At 35.1% G+C, this 20,757-nt stretch overlaps 3 protein-coding genes across 9 annotated transcripts in view; 2 read left to right on the top strand and 1 right to left on the bottom strand.

The window, feature by feature from the left end:
• Positions 1-3,495, top strand: part of arvcfb (ARVCF delta catenin family member b) — a 430,881-nt gene extending 427,386 nt beyond the window's left edge. For all 5 annotated transcript variants that reach the window (XM_056457809.1, XM_056457811.1, XM_056457810.1 and 2 more), the window contains one exon: positions 824-3,495. The gene's annotated coding sequence lies outside the window, so the exon portion shown is untranslated. The remainder of the gene's footprint in view (positions 1-823) is intronic.
• Positions 3,496-4,153: 658 nt separating this feature from the next.
• Positions 4,154-17,938, bottom strand: naaladl1 (N-acetylated alpha-linked acidic dipeptidase like 1). Its single transcript, XM_056457808.1, has 19 exons — positions 17,608-17,938; positions 17,298-17,470; positions 17,045-17,166; positions 15,745-15,864; positions 13,508-13,697; positions 13,305-13,398; positions 13,125-13,229; positions 12,943-13,028; positions 12,466-12,585; positions 10,966-11,051; positions 10,804-10,867; positions 10,662-10,729; positions 10,486-10,574; positions 8,706-8,799; positions 8,544-8,625; positions 7,872-8,045; positions 7,642-7,729; positions 5,746-5,838; positions 4,154-5,611 (listed from the first exon to the last, which is right to left on the bottom strand). The coding sequence occupies exons 1-19, from the start codon at positions 17,802-17,804 to the stop codon at positions 5,434-5,436; spliced, it is 2,223 nt and encodes a 740-aa protein (XP_056313783.1). The 5' UTR covers positions 17,805-17,938; the 3' UTR covers positions 4,154-5,433.
• The window catches only part of erap1b (endoplasmic reticulum aminopeptidase 1b), an 18,807-nt gene continuing 13,550 nt past the window's right edge, over positions 15,501-20,757 (top strand). Inside the window, exons 1-6 of one of the 3 annotated variants that reach the window (XM_056457806.1) lie at positions 15,501-15,818; positions 17,062-17,109; positions 19,438-19,953; positions 20,062-20,200; positions 20,344-20,478; positions 20,594-20,714. In XM_056457806.1, the coding sequence (XP_056313781.1) occupies positions 19,466-19,953; positions 20,062-20,200; positions 20,344-20,478; positions 20,594-20,714 (883 nt within the window). In that variant the 5' untranslated portion in view covers positions 15,501-15,818; positions 17,062-17,109; positions 19,438-19,465. Of the gene's footprint in view, positions 15,819-17,052; positions 17,110-18,586; positions 18,694-19,437; positions 19,954-20,061; positions 20,201-20,343; positions 20,479-20,593; positions 20,715-20,757 lie in introns of those variants that run through there. The other 2 variants (XM_056457807.1, XM_056457805.1) reach the window with 2 other exon arrangements.

Below are 20,757 nucleotides of genomic sequence, written 5' to 3'. Positions count from 1 at the left end.
ATACAGTGCACTTAACTCTTTGGGTTAGCATCACTATCATCTATTCATTTTCCATATTCATGCTTGGCAAATATCTGCTTACCCTCACATTCTTCATCCCATACTCTGGAACAGGAAACCATGATCATTTCAAATTGCCATGAACATTTCAGCATAGTTGTAAAGCAAATTTGGTGTAATTTTAACATTATTAACGTTATTTGTCTTCGTATATTTGACTTTATGGTTTCAATCTAGAAGGTAACAGAAAAAAATGTCCTTTTTTTAAAAAACCATCTATCATTTAATCATCATCCTCATATTCATGTCCAATATTTATCCCTACACGGTAAAGGTGACAGAACTGCTTCTGAATAGACAGTTAATATCCAGAATGTACAATTACAACTATATACTGTAATACTTGCCCTAATTTAGTCTGGCATTTATGTTTAACATTCAGTTTTATGAATGCTAGCATCCTTAACTCTGCTATATAAAAACACCACTATGATTTTCCACCAGGCAATTTTGTATTAATAGACGCAATCTAATAGACGTCTAAAAAACAGTCCAAAATTAGACTAATTTACACACATTAGACAAATTAGTCACTGATTTCTGTCTATTTGATGACTAACTATTGTTAGAATTTAAATTTAGCCCCGTTTTAGCCAAGACGTCTATGTTTAGATGTCTATTAGATGTCTATTAAACATCAAAAATGCTACATCTATAGATCCCTTAGTTCTTACATCATATGAACATCTCTGGCTAGAAGATTTTTATTTATGCAGTCTGACAGTGCAGTCTGATATTTGTGGTTTTGCCCTCTCCGCTACAGGCTTAGCTAGCAACAGCGCTACATCTTTACCACGAGTCACCACTGCCATTAACCGCAGAGCTCACCGTGATGTGGACTCATCTCAAGACTTTTGCCTGAAAGAGCGAGAGACTTTCATTCAACAGCCAATATTTTGAGATTTCTCAACAAGTGAAAAGAAAAAGAAGCCACTTCTCATGTGTACATTCCCACTGGATGTAGTGTTTCCCAGAACTGAGGATTAGCCAGAATGACGGACAGACAGACAGATGGATGGATTGAGTGATTATATAGAAAGTGCTGTCGTGGACGAGGACGTGTGCTGGATTGAGGGGTAAAGAGGATATCAGAGAAAAAAAAAAAACTATTTTTATGTCAAAACAAAAATATATATATATAATTTTTGCCTATATTATTTTTGTTGTCCGTTTCTGCCTGATTACTGTTTGTTTTGTGGATTTTTTTCCCCCAGAAGTGCAGTGAATTGTGAATTTTTTTTCTGTTCGAGTTTCATTTTTAACGAAAGTTTGGGTTTTCTAGAAAGATTGAGGACATTTGTGAAAGGAGGGTAAAAAGAAGGGTTTCTTTTCTGTTGTTGTTCTTGTTGCTGTTGTCCATTTCGACAGTTTGGGGGCACATACAAAGTCTGGGGGTCTATATTAAAATGCACGCTTTTGCAATTTCTGTGTGCTGGCTTTATAAAGCAAGTTTGAAGACATATTATCACTGTGTTTGTTTCTACTCACTGAGGACTGTTGTTGAAAAGCGGGTTTTTTGTTTAATTTACCGTACTCGCTAAACGGAGGAGAGCTGCTGGTCATCACATGGATTTGGTCTGCTGAATTCCCAGAGGCATGCTGGGTAACACTGGCACTTACCAGCTTAAACAAAATCAATACAAATTCAATTTGTTAATATGTAGATTGTGGGGACAGTAGGAGGATTCATTTGCTCCTAAAAAAAAGTTAGATTTTAAAAACATTTTCTATTTTTGTTGTTTTATAAATGTATATTAGCTTACAAGAATAAAAACAAAACATTCTTCATAAGATGATAGATGTGAATCCATAACAGCACATTCAGTATTACGTATACATAAAGCATGGCCATGTTTGTATACAATTTCTTAATAATAATATAATAAAAAGATCATTGCTTTCGGTAAACGTGCATCAAAGGTTTGTAGAGTCGATTTCATTGTCTATTTATATTTTGTACATCTTGTTTTGTTGAACTGAGACGCTTATTTTGGTCACACTTTATTTTGATGGTCCGTTTGTTGAATTTAAATTACATTGCATCTACATGCCAGCTAAGATTAGATTATTAGTAGACTGTTAGGTTGGGTTAGTGTAAATGTCTGTTGAAGGAGCAGTATCAACAGATATTAAGCAGACAGTCTACTAACACTCAAACGGATCATCAAAATAAAGGGTTATCCTTATTTTCAATCTTCTCTTGATATAATTGGAAAACAACACGTTCAGAAAAATCTGATTGGTTTACAGAATTTGGTCAGGAAAGACGAGGAATCAGGGATAAAGGCTTCCTTTCATTTCAGCTTTAATGCAAGCCAAAATATTTTCACTTCATCAAATAATACGTATAACAAACAAAGCATGACGTGTTTTTTGATATTCATTCGTTTAGATTTGCGTAAATATAAATTCTCCAACTGTCGATTAAAAGAAATCCAGTGTTTTTCATACTCATAACTGCATCAAATGGGCAAACGCTGACGTAAGAACGACAAATGATTGTTTCTTAGATAACACGAATCAAGCATCTGCTTAATCATCTGACTTCTGTCACGTGACTGTATAACTTTTTGTAGCAAATTTTTTTTCCATAGTCTTCTAACAGAAACTCTTAATAACAAAGTAACTGTGTGTAATAGTTAATTTTGGAAACCTGAAATGCGTTCACATCGAGATCTTTAGCCTTGTGTAGAATCATTATTAATAATTGAATTGTCTGTTCCCGACTGCCTTTTTCGCAGAATACAACCAAAGGATTTTGGTACCGTGTAGTACAAGAAGTTCCCGGAGTGTGAATTTGCATCACATTGTATATTTATAGAAAAAAAAATCTAAATGGATTCAAGAGGAACCTACCTTTGTAGATATCACTAATTCAGAGCATCAAAACTCAGTATGTGTACAACCTGGTAGCAAATGTGTTTGTAACTATCATGTGCCTTAACCTTTTTCCATGTTAGATGAAAACGATAAGTGTGTTTTATATGTTTTATTGGTCCCCTCTCTGTCTCTTTTACATGCAAACAAACACACACACACACTCTTCTGTCTCTGGCTCCTCACACTGTCACTCACTCTGTGTTCTCAATGTAGTCTAGACTGGTGGTGGGTTTTGCCTTGTATTACATTGTATTATACACTTTTAAAAGATAGAGACATTAAAAGGGTTTGATTATATAGTTGTTAATGCTTTCCTAGCGCTCAAGAACAATGCCACAGTGACCGAATGTATTGTCAATTTTACTAATATCCAGAAGAGAGAATTGCTCTTGTAAAAAAAATACAGGTTTGTAGAGTATCACTTTGGTGTGTTTTCAATAAATCATGCCTGAAAGGAGTTCATTCTGCGTGGGTTTATTTATCTAATTTAAGGCACTTGCTGATTTTGTTTGTCGTTGTGTTGTTTTAAAACCCATTGACTTTCAGTGGGTTGATTGATTAAAAATTAAAAAACGTATTGATTAAAAAAAACTGCTTGTTAATTTGTTTTTAAAAAAAACTAAGAATGATCTAGACTGAATTCACACTTTCATTGATTAAAAAGTCTTAATTCTTAAAAAAAATAATAATAACATTTCAGAGACTCTCTTGTGAATCAGGGAATGTTTCATTTCACATATTGGAAATAAATGCTTCTTACTAATATCCATTTTAATACAGAAGGCACTGTCAATATTTAAGGCAGGTGATGAATTTACTACAATAGTATTTTTTTACCATTCTGTTTCATGATGTAAGGAGGCCGAAACCTGCAAAACAATAAATAAATAGGCAAATATATAAATAAAATGAGTAATTAAATCCATAAATTCCTGCATAAATAAAATAATAAATAAAAAATATGCACATAAATAAATTAATGTATAGAAAATCCACAAATTCCACTGCATAAATAAATATATAAATAGTTATTGGTGTGGGCAGGTAAATAAATAAACTACACAAATCGTCACCTTAGAATTATAAGGTTCTATCTGACATTTTGTCAAAATTCAGTTATTAACATATTCTTTTTAAATGACAGCTTATTTACATTATGGGATGTTTTTGTTTACATTTTAAGACTTTTTATTTACAAAAACAAAAACATTTTCTTTTCCTCAGCTCAACATGCTAGTGAGAGGGTGTCTGTCAACCAGCAGAAGGTGGTCTTTATGCCGTCATTGGTTGACCATTAGAAAAATTTAGCATTCCATTTTTTGCCTGGCTTCTGATGATTGACAGACACCCTGTCATTAGCATATTGACTTGAGGAATAAACGTTTGAAAGGAGGGAAAAATAAACTTTCAGTTTAGCATTTTCTTATTCCCCCAACATTCGTGTAATTGATTTAATTATTTACCTGCCCGCACTATTAATTATTTATATATTTATTTATGCAGAAATTTGTGGATTTTTTTATATACATTTATTTATTTATTGGTATTTTTTTATTTATTGTTTTATTTATGCAGGAATGTATGGATTTATTTACTCATTTATTTATATATTTCTGTATTTATTTATTTATTGTTTTTGAAGGTTTCACCTTCATAATAGTGCATTAAGAATAGTTAGAATAGAATACTTCTCCTAGGAATGATATTTCTAACAACTGTTATCCTCTAGAAATATTAAAACAAAAACACATTTGTACATGAAATAAAGATTTACACTCCCTGTGTACATCCTCATGCTGTTTAGCAACTCAAATAGCTGAATTAATATATTATATTTTCCTTTCTGGATGTTAAAGGAGCACTCAATTTTTTTGGAAATAGGCTCATTTCAAAATAAAAAACTTCCTATTTTCTAGGGTGATATGGCTTGGAACTGCAGTCATAGTACGACAACAAAGTCCCTTGATCATTACGCCAGAATGAGAATATAGTTCCTATAGCCATATCGACCTAGATAATAGCAACATTTTAGCGATTGGTCCATGTTTTAAATTTCGGTCCAGAGAGGCCATGTTTTGATCCTCGATTGGTCTCATGCAATCATATGATGCGATTTCACAGGTCAGAGTTCACAAAGCTTGAACTTTCCAATGCAGCGATCTGTGAAACTTACCGCACAACCTTACGTTTCTGGTCTGACACATTCATGTGCGTATGAATGAATGAAAGTCTATGGGGAGAAAAGAGCAGTGTGACCGCAGCTTTAGTTCCAACCCTAATCAGACAGACCTGAGCTAGCTAATCAAGCACTTACTAGGCTTTCTAGGAACATCCTTGCAGGTGTGTTGAGACAAGTTGGGGCTGAAATCTGCACATCTCCAGCACTCTAGGATCGAGTATGATCAACCCTGGTTTAACTCTAGGGGACCTATAAAATGAGCCTATTTCCCAAAAAAGTAGAGTGCTCTTATAAAGTCTATTGTTCAGTGCACATTAAATCACATCATCCAGTGTGTGTGCAGCTCCTGCAATGGCTTGTGTGACGATAGATAATTGTTTATGAGCCTGATCCCAGTCCTCCTTCAGCCCGCTGCTCTCGGCCTTCTCCACTGCATCTGCCAGGCCGGGGAAAGTGGCCACACTTGATGACCTCGATGCCCAAATCACATGCCTGCGTGATGCCAGGGAGCAAAGAGGTGATGGTGAACAGGTGCGACAGCAGCATGAACAAATGGGGGGTGGTGATTAATATTCATAAAGGGCCGATCGTTAGGAGGAGAATGTTTTAATGATGCTGCTTCATACCTGAAAGCGTATTTGTCAGGGAACGCTAACGGGTCAAGGAAAGCCCTGTCCAGCAGCATGAGCTGGTCATTAATGCGACGAGCCTTCAGGGGCCTGGTGTGAAGACAGAACTTATGTTTATGCCATCTGTTATGCACACTTGACATCAGGTGATTTTTATATTGATTTAGCACTATATAATCTACTGTAAATATAGTCGAAAGTCTCTAAATATTATTAGCATGATCAAAAATTAAGAACATACCTTCTGTCTTTTTTTAAACAAGTAAAAGGCCTTTTAGTGTGTGTGTGTGTGTGTGTGTGTGTGCGTGCGTGCGTGCGTGCGTGCGTGCGTGCGTGCGTGTGATATAACTTGATTATGTGATTTTTATGAAAAATAATGTTAAATGAATTAAATATGATGGCTTTTAAGGGAGGTGTATTTACAGACGTTTTTGAAACCTCATTAATTTACACTGCATTAAATGTTTTGCTGCTTGGAATTAAAGCTTTCTCAGTACGGGTTGTGGCTGGAAGAGCATCCGCTGCGTTGGGGTAACGCATTACAAGTAACGGGAGTTACATTATAATATTACTTTTCTAAGTAACCAGTAAAGTAACGCATAACTTTCCAAAAACAAGTATATTTGAGTTACTTTTTTTTACTTTTTTTATTCATTAGCTTATAAAAAATAAGTTGCTGAATTAAAATTACAGTTCATAATGAATCACAATGATTCACAATGAATCACGCAGTCAATTTGAGAACGTGTTCATTATGTTGAACACATTGAAGAAAAGGAAATGGGGATTGTCTCGATAGACAGTGATTTTACTTGACAAATAGTACAAAAGTAACAAACACAGTTCTGAAAGAGGTCAAGCTTCAGCCAGGTAAAAAGTAATGCAAAAGTAACTCAAAAGTAATGTAACACATTACTTACTATAAAAAGTAACTAAGTAAAGCAGCTAGTTACTCTTTTGGGGAGTAACTCAATATTGTAAGCCATTGCTTTTAAAAGTAACTTTCCCCAACACTGGCTGGAATAGTTGGCAGTTCATTCCGCTGTGGCGAACCCTGATAAATCAGGGACTAAGCCGAAGGAAAATTAATGAATGAATTAAAGCTAGAGATTTGACCAAACATCAAACAACAAAACATGGCATTTTTTATAAATAATTTTGTGCCGCTTAAGTAAAAAATTGTCAAATAAGTGCTACTAACTCACCATTTTCAAAATATATGAGCCATAAAATCATTAACTACTTGGTGGTACTTCACCAAAAAAAACTACAACACCCTGTATAATATTATGCCCCTTTTTACAAAACGTAATATAAGGCTCAGGTGTCCCCAGAATCTGTCTGGTAAACAAAAATACAAAATGTAAGGCTCGGGTGTCCCCAGAATGTGTCTGGTAAAAACACATTAGTGTCTTTTTAAATACAAATAAGCTGCTGTTCCCCACCCACCTTCCAGAAGTGGGTGGAGCTCTTACAGCTGGTGCCCCCATTACTCTGTCAATAACAGACAAAACATATGTTTGTGCTGTAAAGTCTTGCCAGTTAAACTGAGGATATGAGAGCTTTGGTGTCTTGGTTAGTGTTCCTGTCTATTAAGCTAATCTTGAATCCTGCCAGGAGCAGGTGGAGTGGAACCAGAATGGGTTGCATATGTTCCAGGAGGACAACTACAACTGAGGAGATCGAGTAAGTTCAGAAACAGTGCTTACTTATAGAGAATTTGAGTGCACTTGTAAATTTCGCAGTTCTTTTTTTGAGCTTTAAAAGAAATATTACACAACAAAAATGTAAAGCTGATACTGTAAAAAAACACAATTTAAAATTATTCAGTAAACTCTTCTATTGAAAATAAATACAAAAAAATATATGTCAGGCTTCACAGGGTTAACTTACGTTTCTTTTACAAGATCTGAATCCCTTATCAAACGGTCCAATTTAGCTGCCGTTTCACGGAAAAACTGCACAGCTTTCTTCAAGGAGTCTGGAATGGGGACAAATATTCTCATTGTGACTGTCAAATACTTCTATCTACCAATATTTAAGATGGCAAAATTCAATTACGTTTAGGCAAAAGGAAGACATTTCCCCAGCCAAAACTAGTCTGGGGAATCTTGTTAGCTTACCCAAAGAGATTTCTTTAGCTGCAAGTTTGGCCTCAAAGGCTGTGACGGCCTGAGTGAGGTACTGCTCCAGACTTTCTGCATAGTCACTGCAGTTAAAAGGCAGCAGGAGACTGTCAGCCAATCGCAGCAGCACATTTCCTGCCGTCCTCGCGACTGCCTGATGACTGGTGAAACCTGCATAATGCACATTTTAATACTGCAACAGGCTTATAATAAATATCCTTTAAACTTATATCACTTTTGAAAATTAACGATGATTTTATTACAAATAAAACAAAAAGTATTAAAAAACCCCTGTAATCACAAATTAACTATGCTTTTATTACACTAACAATAATTTGACCATTATTTTTGTAGTAAAAACTAGTTTACAAACAGTAATCACGGCCACAATAAATGGTTACTACACTTCCGATCATTGTTTTTCAAAATGGATTATAATAGTAATAATAAAAAAAATACATTTAATTTATAATGCACTACAACAACAGGGAGAATCAAACATGCAAGGATTCAACAAGGAACAATAATAAATTATAAACACATTAGAATAATCAAGAATCTAAAAATGTCATCTTAAAAAGATGAGTTTTTAGCAACTTAAAACTACTTTATTGTAATATTGTAATTATAATGTGTTGTCTCATTTGAGAGCTTCTGTATTGAGTTTACCTGGATCAATGTATGTAGATGCATAGTCAAAAGTGTCATAAGCTGTGTGGTAGGCTGGGTAGATGCGTGCTCTTGTTTTGCTCTGCAAAGAGAATGTTTTGTTATTATTACTCAGCTTTTCTTTACGCGATGTACTTGACTGAATCAGTGCTGAAAACACACCTGGTCATAATAATAGGAAATATCCATAGACGTTATTCCAAGGTAGTGTATAAAAGCAGCGTAATCACTTCCAGCTCCTGTCAAGAAGCCCACACTGCAAACACATTGAACAATGTTAGAAATATTACTTTTATTATCATTCTGCTTTAATCCCACAAGGGCTTTTCCTTTGTGTTTAAACCCAGTTTATCATCATTCATTGCTTTTAATCCCTGGTAAAATAACTTGACATGAAATAACTTAAAACATAATTCTTCAAATCATAATTTAGAAGTAGGGAATAACACATCCGCAGAAATAACACAACTTTTGTGTCCTTTTAACACACGCTGCATTAGCATAAGAGTAAAAAGGTTATGGCTAGATGCTTAGCGATTATATTACACTGTAAAAATATCTGTTTATTAACAGTTTCAGTATTTTGTGATTCATGGATGTTTTCTGTTTATTTACAATTATAAATTGCATTATGAAACCAAATCTTTTGTTCAGCTCTGTTTACTGTTTTTTAATTTATTCAGATCTGTCGACTCTTCTACATTTTTATTGAATTTGACTTTTATTAAATTTTTTGTCATATATTATATAAAAAATATTAAAATAGAATAAACTCCTTAAAATAACAGAAAAAGTACTGGAAGTTTTTTACTAATACTAACTAATAGTAACTTAGTATACTAATTTACAACATCAACCCAGACAATAGATCACTTCAAACAATTAAAAATTTTAATAAAAGTCACTTTTTCAGACTTTTCAAAATCAAAGGTTGTTGGAGAAAAGATAAATGTCCCATAATGCAATAGAATTAATTATTAAGCAGAAGCATTAAACTTAAATAAATGGAAAAGCCCATGAATCACAAAATATGGAAACCTGTTAATTTATGGATATCTTTTACAGTGTAGGGGTAATATATATACACACAGTTGAAGTCAGAATTATTACCCCCCTGTTTATTTTTTTCCCTGTTTATACACATTTCTAAACATAATAGTTTTAATAACTCTTTTCTAATAACTGATTTATTTTTATCTTTGCCATGATGACAGTAAATAATATTTGACTAGATATTTTTCAAGACACTTTTATACAGCTTAAAGTGACATTTAAAGGCGTAACTAGGTTAATTAGGTTAATTAGGCAGGTTAGGGTAATTAGGCAAGTTATTGTATAACGATGGTTTCTTCTGTAGACTATCTAAATGAAAATTAGCTCAAAGGGGCTAATAATTTTGACCTTAAAATGGTTTTTAAAAAATTTAAAACTGCTGTTATTCTAGCTGAAATTTTAAAAAAAAACTTTTTCAAGAAGAAAAAATATTATCAGACATACTGTGAAAATTGCCTTTCTCTGTTAAACATCATTTGGGAAATATTTAAAAAAGATTAAAAATATTCAAAGGGAGCTAATAATTCTGACTTCAACTGTATATATACAACTAAAATGAAGAAAATGCCTAAATATATACCTTAATTCATACCAAAACGTACATTCAGAAAAAAAAATTATACTGTAGCAGTGGCTATATATAAGGATGTGAGTTGCTAAAGCCTTTATGAAAACAGGTTACAAATAAAACTACAGTATCCAATTTGGACCGCACAATTTGAGTATACATATATAACTGCTTGTTAATCCCTGGTAAATAATGTGCAGTGTAAAACATGAGGAAAGATCATCCAGAATTTTGTTTACTCAGGATTTAGATTGACCCATGGTTAACTGGTGTATTGAAAGCTGAACTATGAGGTAATGCTGAATAATATTAAGAACATACTTTGGTATAATCCCATAGTTTGGACTGGTTCTGTTGTAATAACGTATCCAGTTGTCATAGACTGACATGGTTGTCCCGGGCGCATCTACCTGAGAGCACAGGACTGGTCAAAGCCTCATGAAGGATGTTAAAATCACACTTCAGCTAAGAGAACCGATTGAGGGTTTGTTCCTCACCTGTTTGGAGGCTGTAAAAAGCACACTCTGTGCTGCTGGAGAAGCTGAAGCTCTGAGAGTAGCATTAGCTGTGGTGGACAAAGAACATTTCAGCAGTGTGAACACAGGATCAAAGTAATAATCTGATGGAAAAGAGTCATACCAAACACTGAGATGTCCACATTGATGTAGGCCACGGTGCGCTCACTCAGCTTACTGAAGTACTCCTGCGAATGAAGAACACTTTCAGCAAATATACAGTAAAATCTTTTTTTAGCTCTAATTCTAGTTTGTAGTAATCCAGCTGCTGTGTTTATTAACAAACCTCTGTGTATTCTGCAGATCCGATAAGGCCAAATTCTTCAGCTCCCCAACTGCCAAAGATAATGGACCGCCGAGGTCGCCATTTCCCTTTCAGGTAGAGAATTAGTGTTGGATTTTCTTTTGGCTTTATTTTGCTAAATCACACTAGAAGCATTGCTATATCTTTCCTCTTTATTGCAATTGCAGATGTAATGGCTTTGGCTATATAAAATATAGCTTTTTGTAAAAGTAAATAGTTTTAAATATAAAACTGCATTGAGTTGTTTCTTCCAAAAAGAAAGCACTTATTCTGAAAGAGCAAAAACAAGCTGTCCTGCCTTAAAGTCGGCATTTGAAATGCGTGCCTCAGGCTACATTTGTGGGAAATGTAAAAAAGTGTTGCTCCATGTATGTTTGACTGCATGTTTCATATGACAAATCCACTAAAAGCCGCTGTCCACATTTTAGCATCTGAAACACGTTATGAAATACGTTATGCCTAATAAACTTCCCACTAAGTTTGTATTCATTCTTAGTCTGGGATCAAATAAAAATGTTTAAAAATGATGAGTGACGGCATGCTGTTTGCGAACACTCTAACAGCCCAGCGCTGCAGTAGGCAGGGTAGTAAATGTGTCATGCTGCTTGCATGTACCCCTAAACACAACAATGATTTATCATCTGGCAAACAGAAGTGACACTCCATGAGAAGTGCCACCACAGTGCATCACATCTTTACATTGTCTTCTATTTATTATGGACAGACACTGAATGGCACTGCCATATAGTGAAAATACATAAAACTCATAAAAATACATGGTGGACTTTTCATCTGGTGTGAGACCCCCTCCTGGTCTTTAAAATTTTTCTGCGAGTGATAGTACAAACATGGAAGAAATTGCATGTCAAAGAAGGCGGAGTTACAGAACACACCCACCAATTGCACAATTGCTATGGACCAATGGTAGCTTATAGTGTTAAGGAGAAAAAATGAACCTCCACCAAAAGTTTGCTTTTGTGAACTGATCCGAATTGCTGAAATGAATCAAAATAACTTTGTTTCAGCTTGATTTTGTTCGGAATTACATTTGACATCAATTTGTTTGAAGTACAGGGGCCTTTAGGGTAAATTTTGTCATACATTTAAGATACAGGGTTTTCTTGTAAACATCCACAAGACGACGGGGCTTGTTGTACAGAATAGCTAGTGAACCACTGACCTAAACCCTCCTCTAAACCCAACCCATAGTGTTTTCAAAGCTAAACATTAGAGAAAAGTGCACTGCATCACAAGTACAACACCACACAAAGAGAGCTACAAAGTAAACTGACTAACTCACAGTGACAGTCTTAAAGTGGATTTCAAATAAACAGATCTTATTATATTAACATAACACTAAATTTTACTTTGGGTTATGGTAAAACTGCCAACCGTTTCATCCCTAATTCCAAAGTTACTCCTTTGTGTTAGCATTAATTTGGTGACTGATAGTTTTTCTTTGAATGTCTTTAGTGGCCTCACCTTCCTTCACCATCTTTCCCAGCACTCTGGTGATCTCCAGCATCACTGCTGTACCGCTGCTGGGGTCAATGGCTCCGTGCACCCAACTGTCCCTGTGGTTCCCATAAATCACATACCTGTCTGAACAACAAACATTTGAAATATGAAATGAAATACATGAGTGCAAATGTTTTTGGGACAAATTTTGTATTTGCCTCAAATAATCAAATGCAAAATTAAAAAAATCAATCAGTAATAATGTGAAATATTGTAAATATTTGTATTAGCTTTTATATATTTCAAATGGAACTCATTCCTGGAAATTGTCAGCAGAAATTACTCTGTTACTCACTGTCAAGTGATTCTTGAAAAATCCTTCAAATCACCATGTTCATTTGGTGGCATTTAAGACATTTTAAAAATCTAAGTACTTTCAAGGGACTGTGTAAATAAGCACAGGTATTTTTGCTCAATAGTTTTCTAACAAATATAACCTACCTGGCTCTACGCTGCCTCGAATCACTCCCATAACATTCGCTGAATTTTCCAGTTTCTCAATGTTATAAGTGTCCAAATGCACAGTGCTGGTGGACAAAACAAAACATTATTTTCATTCTAACCAACAATAAAGTCATCCAATACACAGCTATACTTGTTCAAACATTGTAAGATGTGTTTACCTGTTGGTGAAGGAAGACGTGGCTTTGAATCCTGGTCCGCCGAGTTTATATGTGCAGTCAAATGAGCCTTGCCATCCAGCAGGCGCATCTTCCCCATCAAGCTCACTGTTATGAATAAGTCACTCAGAATTAGAAGAAAACATTCAATAACATGAGAAATTATAAGAAAGAAACACTTACCAGATTAATCTTTGAGCATCCTCAAACCCTATCGGCTGTGCTGGAATTGGTGGAATGCCTGTTATTTCTTCTTTTGGTCTTCTGTAAGTATCCTCTACAAGTGAGACCATTTAGTTATTTATGTAATATATTTTTAATAATAAAAATGTGCTTTAATGCAATACATTTTAAAACAAATTGATTCATTAAAAAACACTGGTTACCTTTTGCAGCTAGGTAAGGTGTTAACAAGTCTCCAAAGTCAATGTTGTATGAGCCTCGCTCAACACCAGAAGGAGGAAGGTACCAGGAGTGAGGATAGGTTTCACTTTCTGACACCAGGCCGTCATTAATGTCGTATGGCTCAGTATAGACCAGAACCCCGACAACTCCAAACATGGCTCCATTTATAGCCTGTTACACCACACAGGGGAGCAAAAAATGTGATCGTGTATTCAAGATATCAAGAGCCAGGCACACTAAAGTAGTTAAAAAAATTTAATAATAAGAAATGTAAAATACAGTATTACACATTACGTTTTTATGCTTGGAAATGACTTTTTGTCTTTGACAAAATACTCTCTTCCCATTAATTTGATAATTAAAAAAGAAATTCACCTGCAAAAAAATTTAAATGACCATATTTTCAACAGTAGTTCCAGCAGTAGTTTTGTAATACCAAAAGAGGCCCTAAGGCCCAATCAATGTTGGGTGTAATTAGTTACAAAGTAACCAGTTACTGTAATAAAATGACTTTTTTGCTGAAAAAAATTACTTTTTTACTTTTTATTTTCAGGTAAATTAAATAAAGTTTTTTATAATGCAATTGCTGTAAATCGTTTTAAAAAAACTCCACTGTTCTGTATAAGTCAGAGAAGCAGAGTAATTGTTTTTATTTGTTTGTTCTTTACAAATATATTTAGTAGAATTTTTGTAATTTTTTTTTTTAAGTTTTTCTTAACGTTAAAGAATATTACTCATCAAGATGGTACATTTATCAAAGAATGAACATTCATCACGATGATTGCACATGTTTAAGAAATAATGAATTTTGTATTTGTGAAGTTTAATTTTAAACTAATTTCGAGAGGAGCATGCACTCATGATTGACCCAGCTGGCCCACATCTGGTATTTCTGTGCGGAGTTTGCATGTTCTCCCCGTGTCCACGTGGGTTTCCCCTGGGTTCATCGGTTTCCTCCCACCATCCAAATATGCTCTGTTATAGACAAAATAAGCCTAAATCTTTTTTCTAAATGTCTTACTCTCAGGAGGTTCACCTTAGCCTTAGCAACGGGAGAGTTTTGAGATCAAACGGAGGGACCCTCGGCCAGACGATCCCTTGAGCTCAGGGCTCTCTCCCGGGAGACCATGCCAAACAAGCTGTTTAAATCATAAGCTAAGTGTGAATTTTTTTAATTAAATATGGTGTCATTGCTATAAAAAGTTTAGTGTATTTTATATAAAGCTAACGGCCCTGTTTGACTCTTTTAAATTAAAATAATTAAAAGAGATTCATTTCTATTGTCTGTGCCAAGAGTGCCCAAACTCAGTCCTGGAGGGCCAGTGTCCTGCAGAGTTTAGCTCCAACTTTCTTCAACACACCTTTCAGGATGTTTCTAGTATGACAAGAATGAGCTTGTTTGGGTGGTTCAGGTGTGTCTAATTGGGGTTGAAGCTAACTCTGCTGGAAAAACTCTAGGACAGAGTTTGGGCACCTCTGGTCTATGCATTGAAATTTATAGAAATTTTACGCATGTATTGAGTCAGGTAATTAAATTACTTTCCAGACAAAGTAATTAAAAAAGTAATTTAAATACAGTTTTAACCCTTTAACTGCCCCACTAAAAAAAGCATTTTTGGATTGCATTTCTTAACCTCTAATGTCGCTAGTTAACACATGCATTTTCTTTGAACACATTCCATAATTTCTTAAATATCAACCTCTACTAAATGGTTGATATGTCGGTTTATGGTAAAAGTACTGGAATTAACACATACTAAGAAAAATCTGAAAATATAAGTGTAAGACCAATTTATTTTACAAATAATTATACACAATAAAACATTATTGAATACTAATCATCTTAAAATATAGCCATAAAATATTTCAGATTCTCGTGTAACATGGTTTCTTGTTTGTCTGTTTTTAAAAAAAATAAAATTAACAATAAAACAATAAAACCTAAATCAAGTGTAGTAGTGAAACAGGATTATGTTTGTTTGATTTTTTTGTAAACACATAGTACTATGTGTGTGTAAACCATTATTTAAATATGGTCAACCATTTGGTAGAGCAGGCAGTTAAAGAGTATTACTATATGATATTAGTGATGTGTTACTTTTTTGAAGTCGCTTACACAACGCTAGGCCCAATATGGCCCAAAAACCATTAGCAGTCTTTTAAACAGTTATCTATTGAATTTCCATTTCCTGAATGTTTTTGACTGGCGTTTTCTCACTTTTTTAGATCTTCCTTCTCCTCCGTATCTGGTGATGGCGATGGTTCCTCTCAGATCCAACGTTCTGTTTAACAGTTCGTAGTCACTCATTTTACCTTGGTTTGCATAAACAAGTTTTCCCTGCATATAAAACACAGATGTGTCAGTGTATCAGATCATATCACAGTTTGATTCAGATAGAAATATCATTGACAATTACATAATCTTATCTGCTTTTGATTATCAGCTTGAAGTTAGTGATAGCAAGGAATGCTAACTATAAACCTTTGTCTGAACTGTCAGTAGTTGAACATTGGTGAGAGAAGAAACAAACAGGATCGGTGGATGACTTTACTACAGGGACAAGTGGTTTGATAGCCCCAAGGGTCATCACACACACATTGTTTTCACTTTGTTTTCTAAGACAGTCAAGTGCAGTAAAAGCAATCATCTTCATCTCATGACTTTCTGGCATGATACGGAGGTGTCTTCAAAACTGATAATATGGGAAAACTGTGCTTATATAGGCAAAGAAAGGCATTAATAATCATATGTTAAAATGATTTATGTAATTGTGTAAAGTAATTGTTTAATATACTGTAACTGTGGAAAATCAAGAGGTGATAATATGAGACCCTGGAGCACAAAACCATGATAATTGTACATTTTTCAAGTTTTCATTATGATTATTGGTTATGGTTCTGATTTTTCAACTATACAACTATTTGAAATCTGGTTTCTGAGGGTAAAAGTTTATCGCCTTTAAAGTTATCTAAATTAAGTGCTGAGCAATGCATTTTACTTATCAAAAATAGGAAATTTAGGGGCAAAAATCTTTATAGAACATGACCTTTACTTCATTGAAGGAACATTAAAGGGAAACCGATAATCGATTAGACCCATGCAATGTATTTTTGGCTATTGTGAAAAAAATACCTGTGCAATGAAACATGGTTTTGTGCTAGGGTCACACATTATTAAATATTATTCTAGGTTAAAATATGTTTTCTGTTATAATATATTTTAAAATGTCACTTCTAACACATTTCCAGCATCTTTACGTCATCAGGAATTTGATTTGCTGCTCAAAAAACATTTTCTATTATCAATGTGCAGCTTTATATTTTTAAACTGCAATGGTAAAAAGAATATAATTGACTTTAATGTTTTAACTTACAAAGAAAATGTACTGACCCAACAGTTTTGACCAGTGTACACTGTATTACACTTCTTTACTGATACAATCTATGTGTTAGTATGTTAGTCATTTTTGAAGAATAATATGTAAGAATAAACTTTTAAAGAGGTGTATGATGGGCACCTTGACATTTCCTGCAGGTGAATAAGCTGCGAAAGGCTGGACCACCTCTGGATCCTGCTGTTCAGGTTTGTAAGCTTTCTCTCTCTCTCTTGCTGTAAACAGAACCTGGTTTTCTGGATCAACTAAATAAAAAAAATACTTATTAATGCATCATTTAACATTTTTGGGATAATATGTCATTTTTATTCCATATCCTTCGAGCTGAAACTAGTTCGGTATAAAAAAAAATATATATTTATTTCCAATTTTTTACCAACAGAGACTTTGTTAGGGTTATCCTTGTTTGGGAATGACAGATACACCTTGTAGTCCTCCCTCCATGCACTGTCCAAGCCTGTTTTGGGGTCTTGCCATCTTTTCAGCATAAACGCAACGGTTGCTTCATCTCCAGGCGTGGTGGCCATGTGGGGAACTTTAGTCAGCTCCCTTTGGATAAGAGACAACAGTAAATTCCCAATTCAGCTCGAAACCAAACAGCCACAAACAGATCAAATACTAAAATGTTCTCGATTTACAAAGCTCGTTTAATCATTCGCTCATGTGCCTTTTTATTAAAACTTCACCTGAGGTTCTCCTTAATTTCATTGGTGTCCAGTTCTGCAAGGAATTTCTTAATGATACTTTCATCCACATCTTGAGATGCATCCTTGACCCACTCTGGCGCTGAACTGCCCTTTTCAATGGCAAAGTGTCCCAGCAGAATTCCTACAGTAAGAGCCGCTGCTCCTCCAAGAACACCTAATAACACCTCCTTAAGCATAATGTTATTAATATGTCAGAGCTCTGAGTGTGTTCAACCAGCTCTGTTGTCCTCAATTAATGCCCGTGGAAAGAGGAGGGTGTGAAAGAAATGTTATGACCATATGTTGGTTAGTGTATTGTCATTCTGACTGTTCATCCAAAATTCCTACCTGATAAGAAGGATGTAACTAAACCATAAAGTTTACACATTAATGATTTTAGTGAAATGTCAGGTTGGACTTTATCTCCTACCACACTGTAAATGGACATTTTCATACATCGATTTATTGGGAATGCATGCATTAAACAGAGACACTCATACTTCATGACTAGCATGACAAAAGTAAAAAATGATACAGAAAAAAACAAAACTCAGAACTTTTATGATGCTCAGGTCTCATTCTTGTTTTTTTTTGTTTTTTTCTATAATAAAAAATAATTTCCATTTCTATTAATAACAACGTGTGAAATGTGTATAAGGAGACATGTGTGAAAAATGTACAAGGGCTATAATTTTCTTTATAACTGATGTGAAATTTCGCTTTTTTTATCCAATACTTTGAATGTTAATAACTTTTTTACTTACACTCTAAATATCGGTTTTCAGTGTCCTCCGCTCCAACTGAGAGGATCTGGCAACATGCGCTCTCTTGTAGGTTACCAGCTCATGTGCAACTTCACATATACTGCACTTATTTTTCCATTGCCCTGATCAATTGTCCCGTTTAATATAAATTACCCAGCTGGCACAGCGCCTTTAATTAAAAAAAACTTCCCAGACTTCCCATCATGCAAATCTTGAAGAATTACATTTTCACTTTCACATTCGTTCGTGTTCAGCTGCATCATAACTGGACTCGTTTTCTAAACAGATCGAGGACTTAAATTGAAAATCGTAGTTCGTAATCGTAAGTATTATGAAATATAAAGATACATTTTAGTTGTGTCTCGTGCACGTGACAGTACAAGAGCAGGTGACGTTGGGTTTTGTGTATTGCACGGCACGCGCAGTTCATCACACAAGAGCCCTCTCCGTTTCCGAATATAGAATAAATCTCCACGAATTTGATCAAACGATATAATGTCTCGTTCCAAATGCTAAGGTCTAACGTGTTCACCGTCTTGAACAAGCCGACTTTTGGACTAGTAATACTTAGTAAGGTTGAGCTCATAGCGATTAGCATTTACCACAACATTTCGAATGATATTACCACAACATTCGCGTTTATATTGACATATTGTAACGTGCCGACGAAAACAGGTCTTTATATTTCTGAGAGTCGTGTCTGCAGCTAAATGAAGTTAGACTTTTGAAATGACATCAGATATTTGAAATTCAACAGATATACTTGATAAATAAAACAATCAACCAGCAACATATATATTTTGGGAAATTTTGGACGGTTTAAGATTGCGTCATGACGCTAATCAACTTCAAAGCAACCGATTCACGGAAATAAGACTTATTGAATCATGCAGTGTCATTGTGTTAGACGCTTCTTCAATAAATAGTTTTAGAACATGGAAAACTCAATTCGTGAAGAGAACTACGCTTATCTTTATCTTAAACACATGAACTTATTCTATTATTGTACTTATTCCAAGTATTGTACTTCAGAGTTTTAAATGCTCTCTTTTTGTCACTTTCACAGAGCTCCTAAGCAGTAGGCTACAGCAGCCATGACTCGCCTTGCTGTGCTATTGAACCTCATACTTCTGCCTGTTTACCTTTGGGCTGCGGTCACTCCAGAGCCCACTTCAGTTCCCATTTCAAGCAGTGGAGAACCATTCCCATGGAACAAAATGAGACTTCCAGACACGATATCCCCCCTTCATTACAATCTCCTTATCCATCCTAACCTCACAAGTTTAGATTTTACTGGATCAGTACAGATTCAAATTGAGGTGCTTCAAGACACCAAGACTATCATATTGCACAGCAAGGATCTTCATATCTCAAGCGCAAGACTGTTAGATCCAAATATAGCACAGCAGCAGGCCCTAAAGGTGCTAGATTACCCATACTTCCAGCAGATCGCACTTATATCTGATAAGGCACTGAAATCAGGACGAGTATACTCAGTAGAACTGGAGTTTGCTGCCAACCTCTCAGAGAGCTTTCATGGATTTTACAAAAGCACATACCGCACCAGTAAAGGAGATGTCAGGTAAGAAACCTCATGTAAACACTTACAATTTTAGCCAGCATCTCTCCAAATGACTCTGAAGTGGCTGCATTTTTTGGAAACTGATATCTGTATATTGTTTTCCTTCAGGGTTGTGGCCTCCACACAGTTTGAGCCGACCAGTGCACGAGCCGCCTTTCCCTGTTTTGATGAACCAGCCTTCAAAGCAAACTTTTCAGTGCAGATTCGCAGAGAAGCAAAGCATATTGCCCTCTCAAATATGCCTAAGGTGCTGTAATATCCATAGAATCTCCATTGATCAGTTCTACTATTTTCTGTCTAAAACATGAATAAATCATAATGTGATATAAACTATTAATCTACCATGGGAAGACCTGGCTTCTTCTGTTAAACCTATTCTTTTCTATCCAGCTAAGAACATTGGAGCTGAAAAATGGCCTGTTTGAGGACCAGTTTGATATGAGCGTAAAAATGAGCACATACCTGGTGGCGTATATCGTCTCTGATTTTCTCTCTATCAGCAAGACGAGTCAGCATGGAGTCCAGGTTAGAAACTGATCCATCTCAAATCATTTTAATCACCTAGTTAATGATAAACCCCTGAATGTACTGTAAACATTATATTTGTGGTGCTGAAATCACTTATTTGATGTAAATTCAGATTTCAGTGTATGCCGTGCCAGAGAAGATTGACCAGGCCGAGTTTGCTCTGGACGCTGCAGTGAAGCTGCTTGATTTCTATGATGACTACTTTGACATTCCTTACCCTCTTCCTAAACAGGGTTAGTTGCACATGGGAATACTTTTCGGTGTCCACTTTTTATA

Source organism: Danio aesculapii, chromosome 5, assembly GCF_903798145.1.
Source record: "Danio aesculapii chromosome 5, fDanAes4.1, whole genome shotgun sequence".
Classification (NCBI taxonomy): Eukaryota; Metazoa; Chordata; class Actinopteri; order Cypriniformes; family Danionidae; genus Danio; species Danio aesculapii.
The sequence above is the reverse complement of the archived record's forward strand: the minus strand, read 5'-3'. Positions and strand labels throughout refer to the sequence as shown.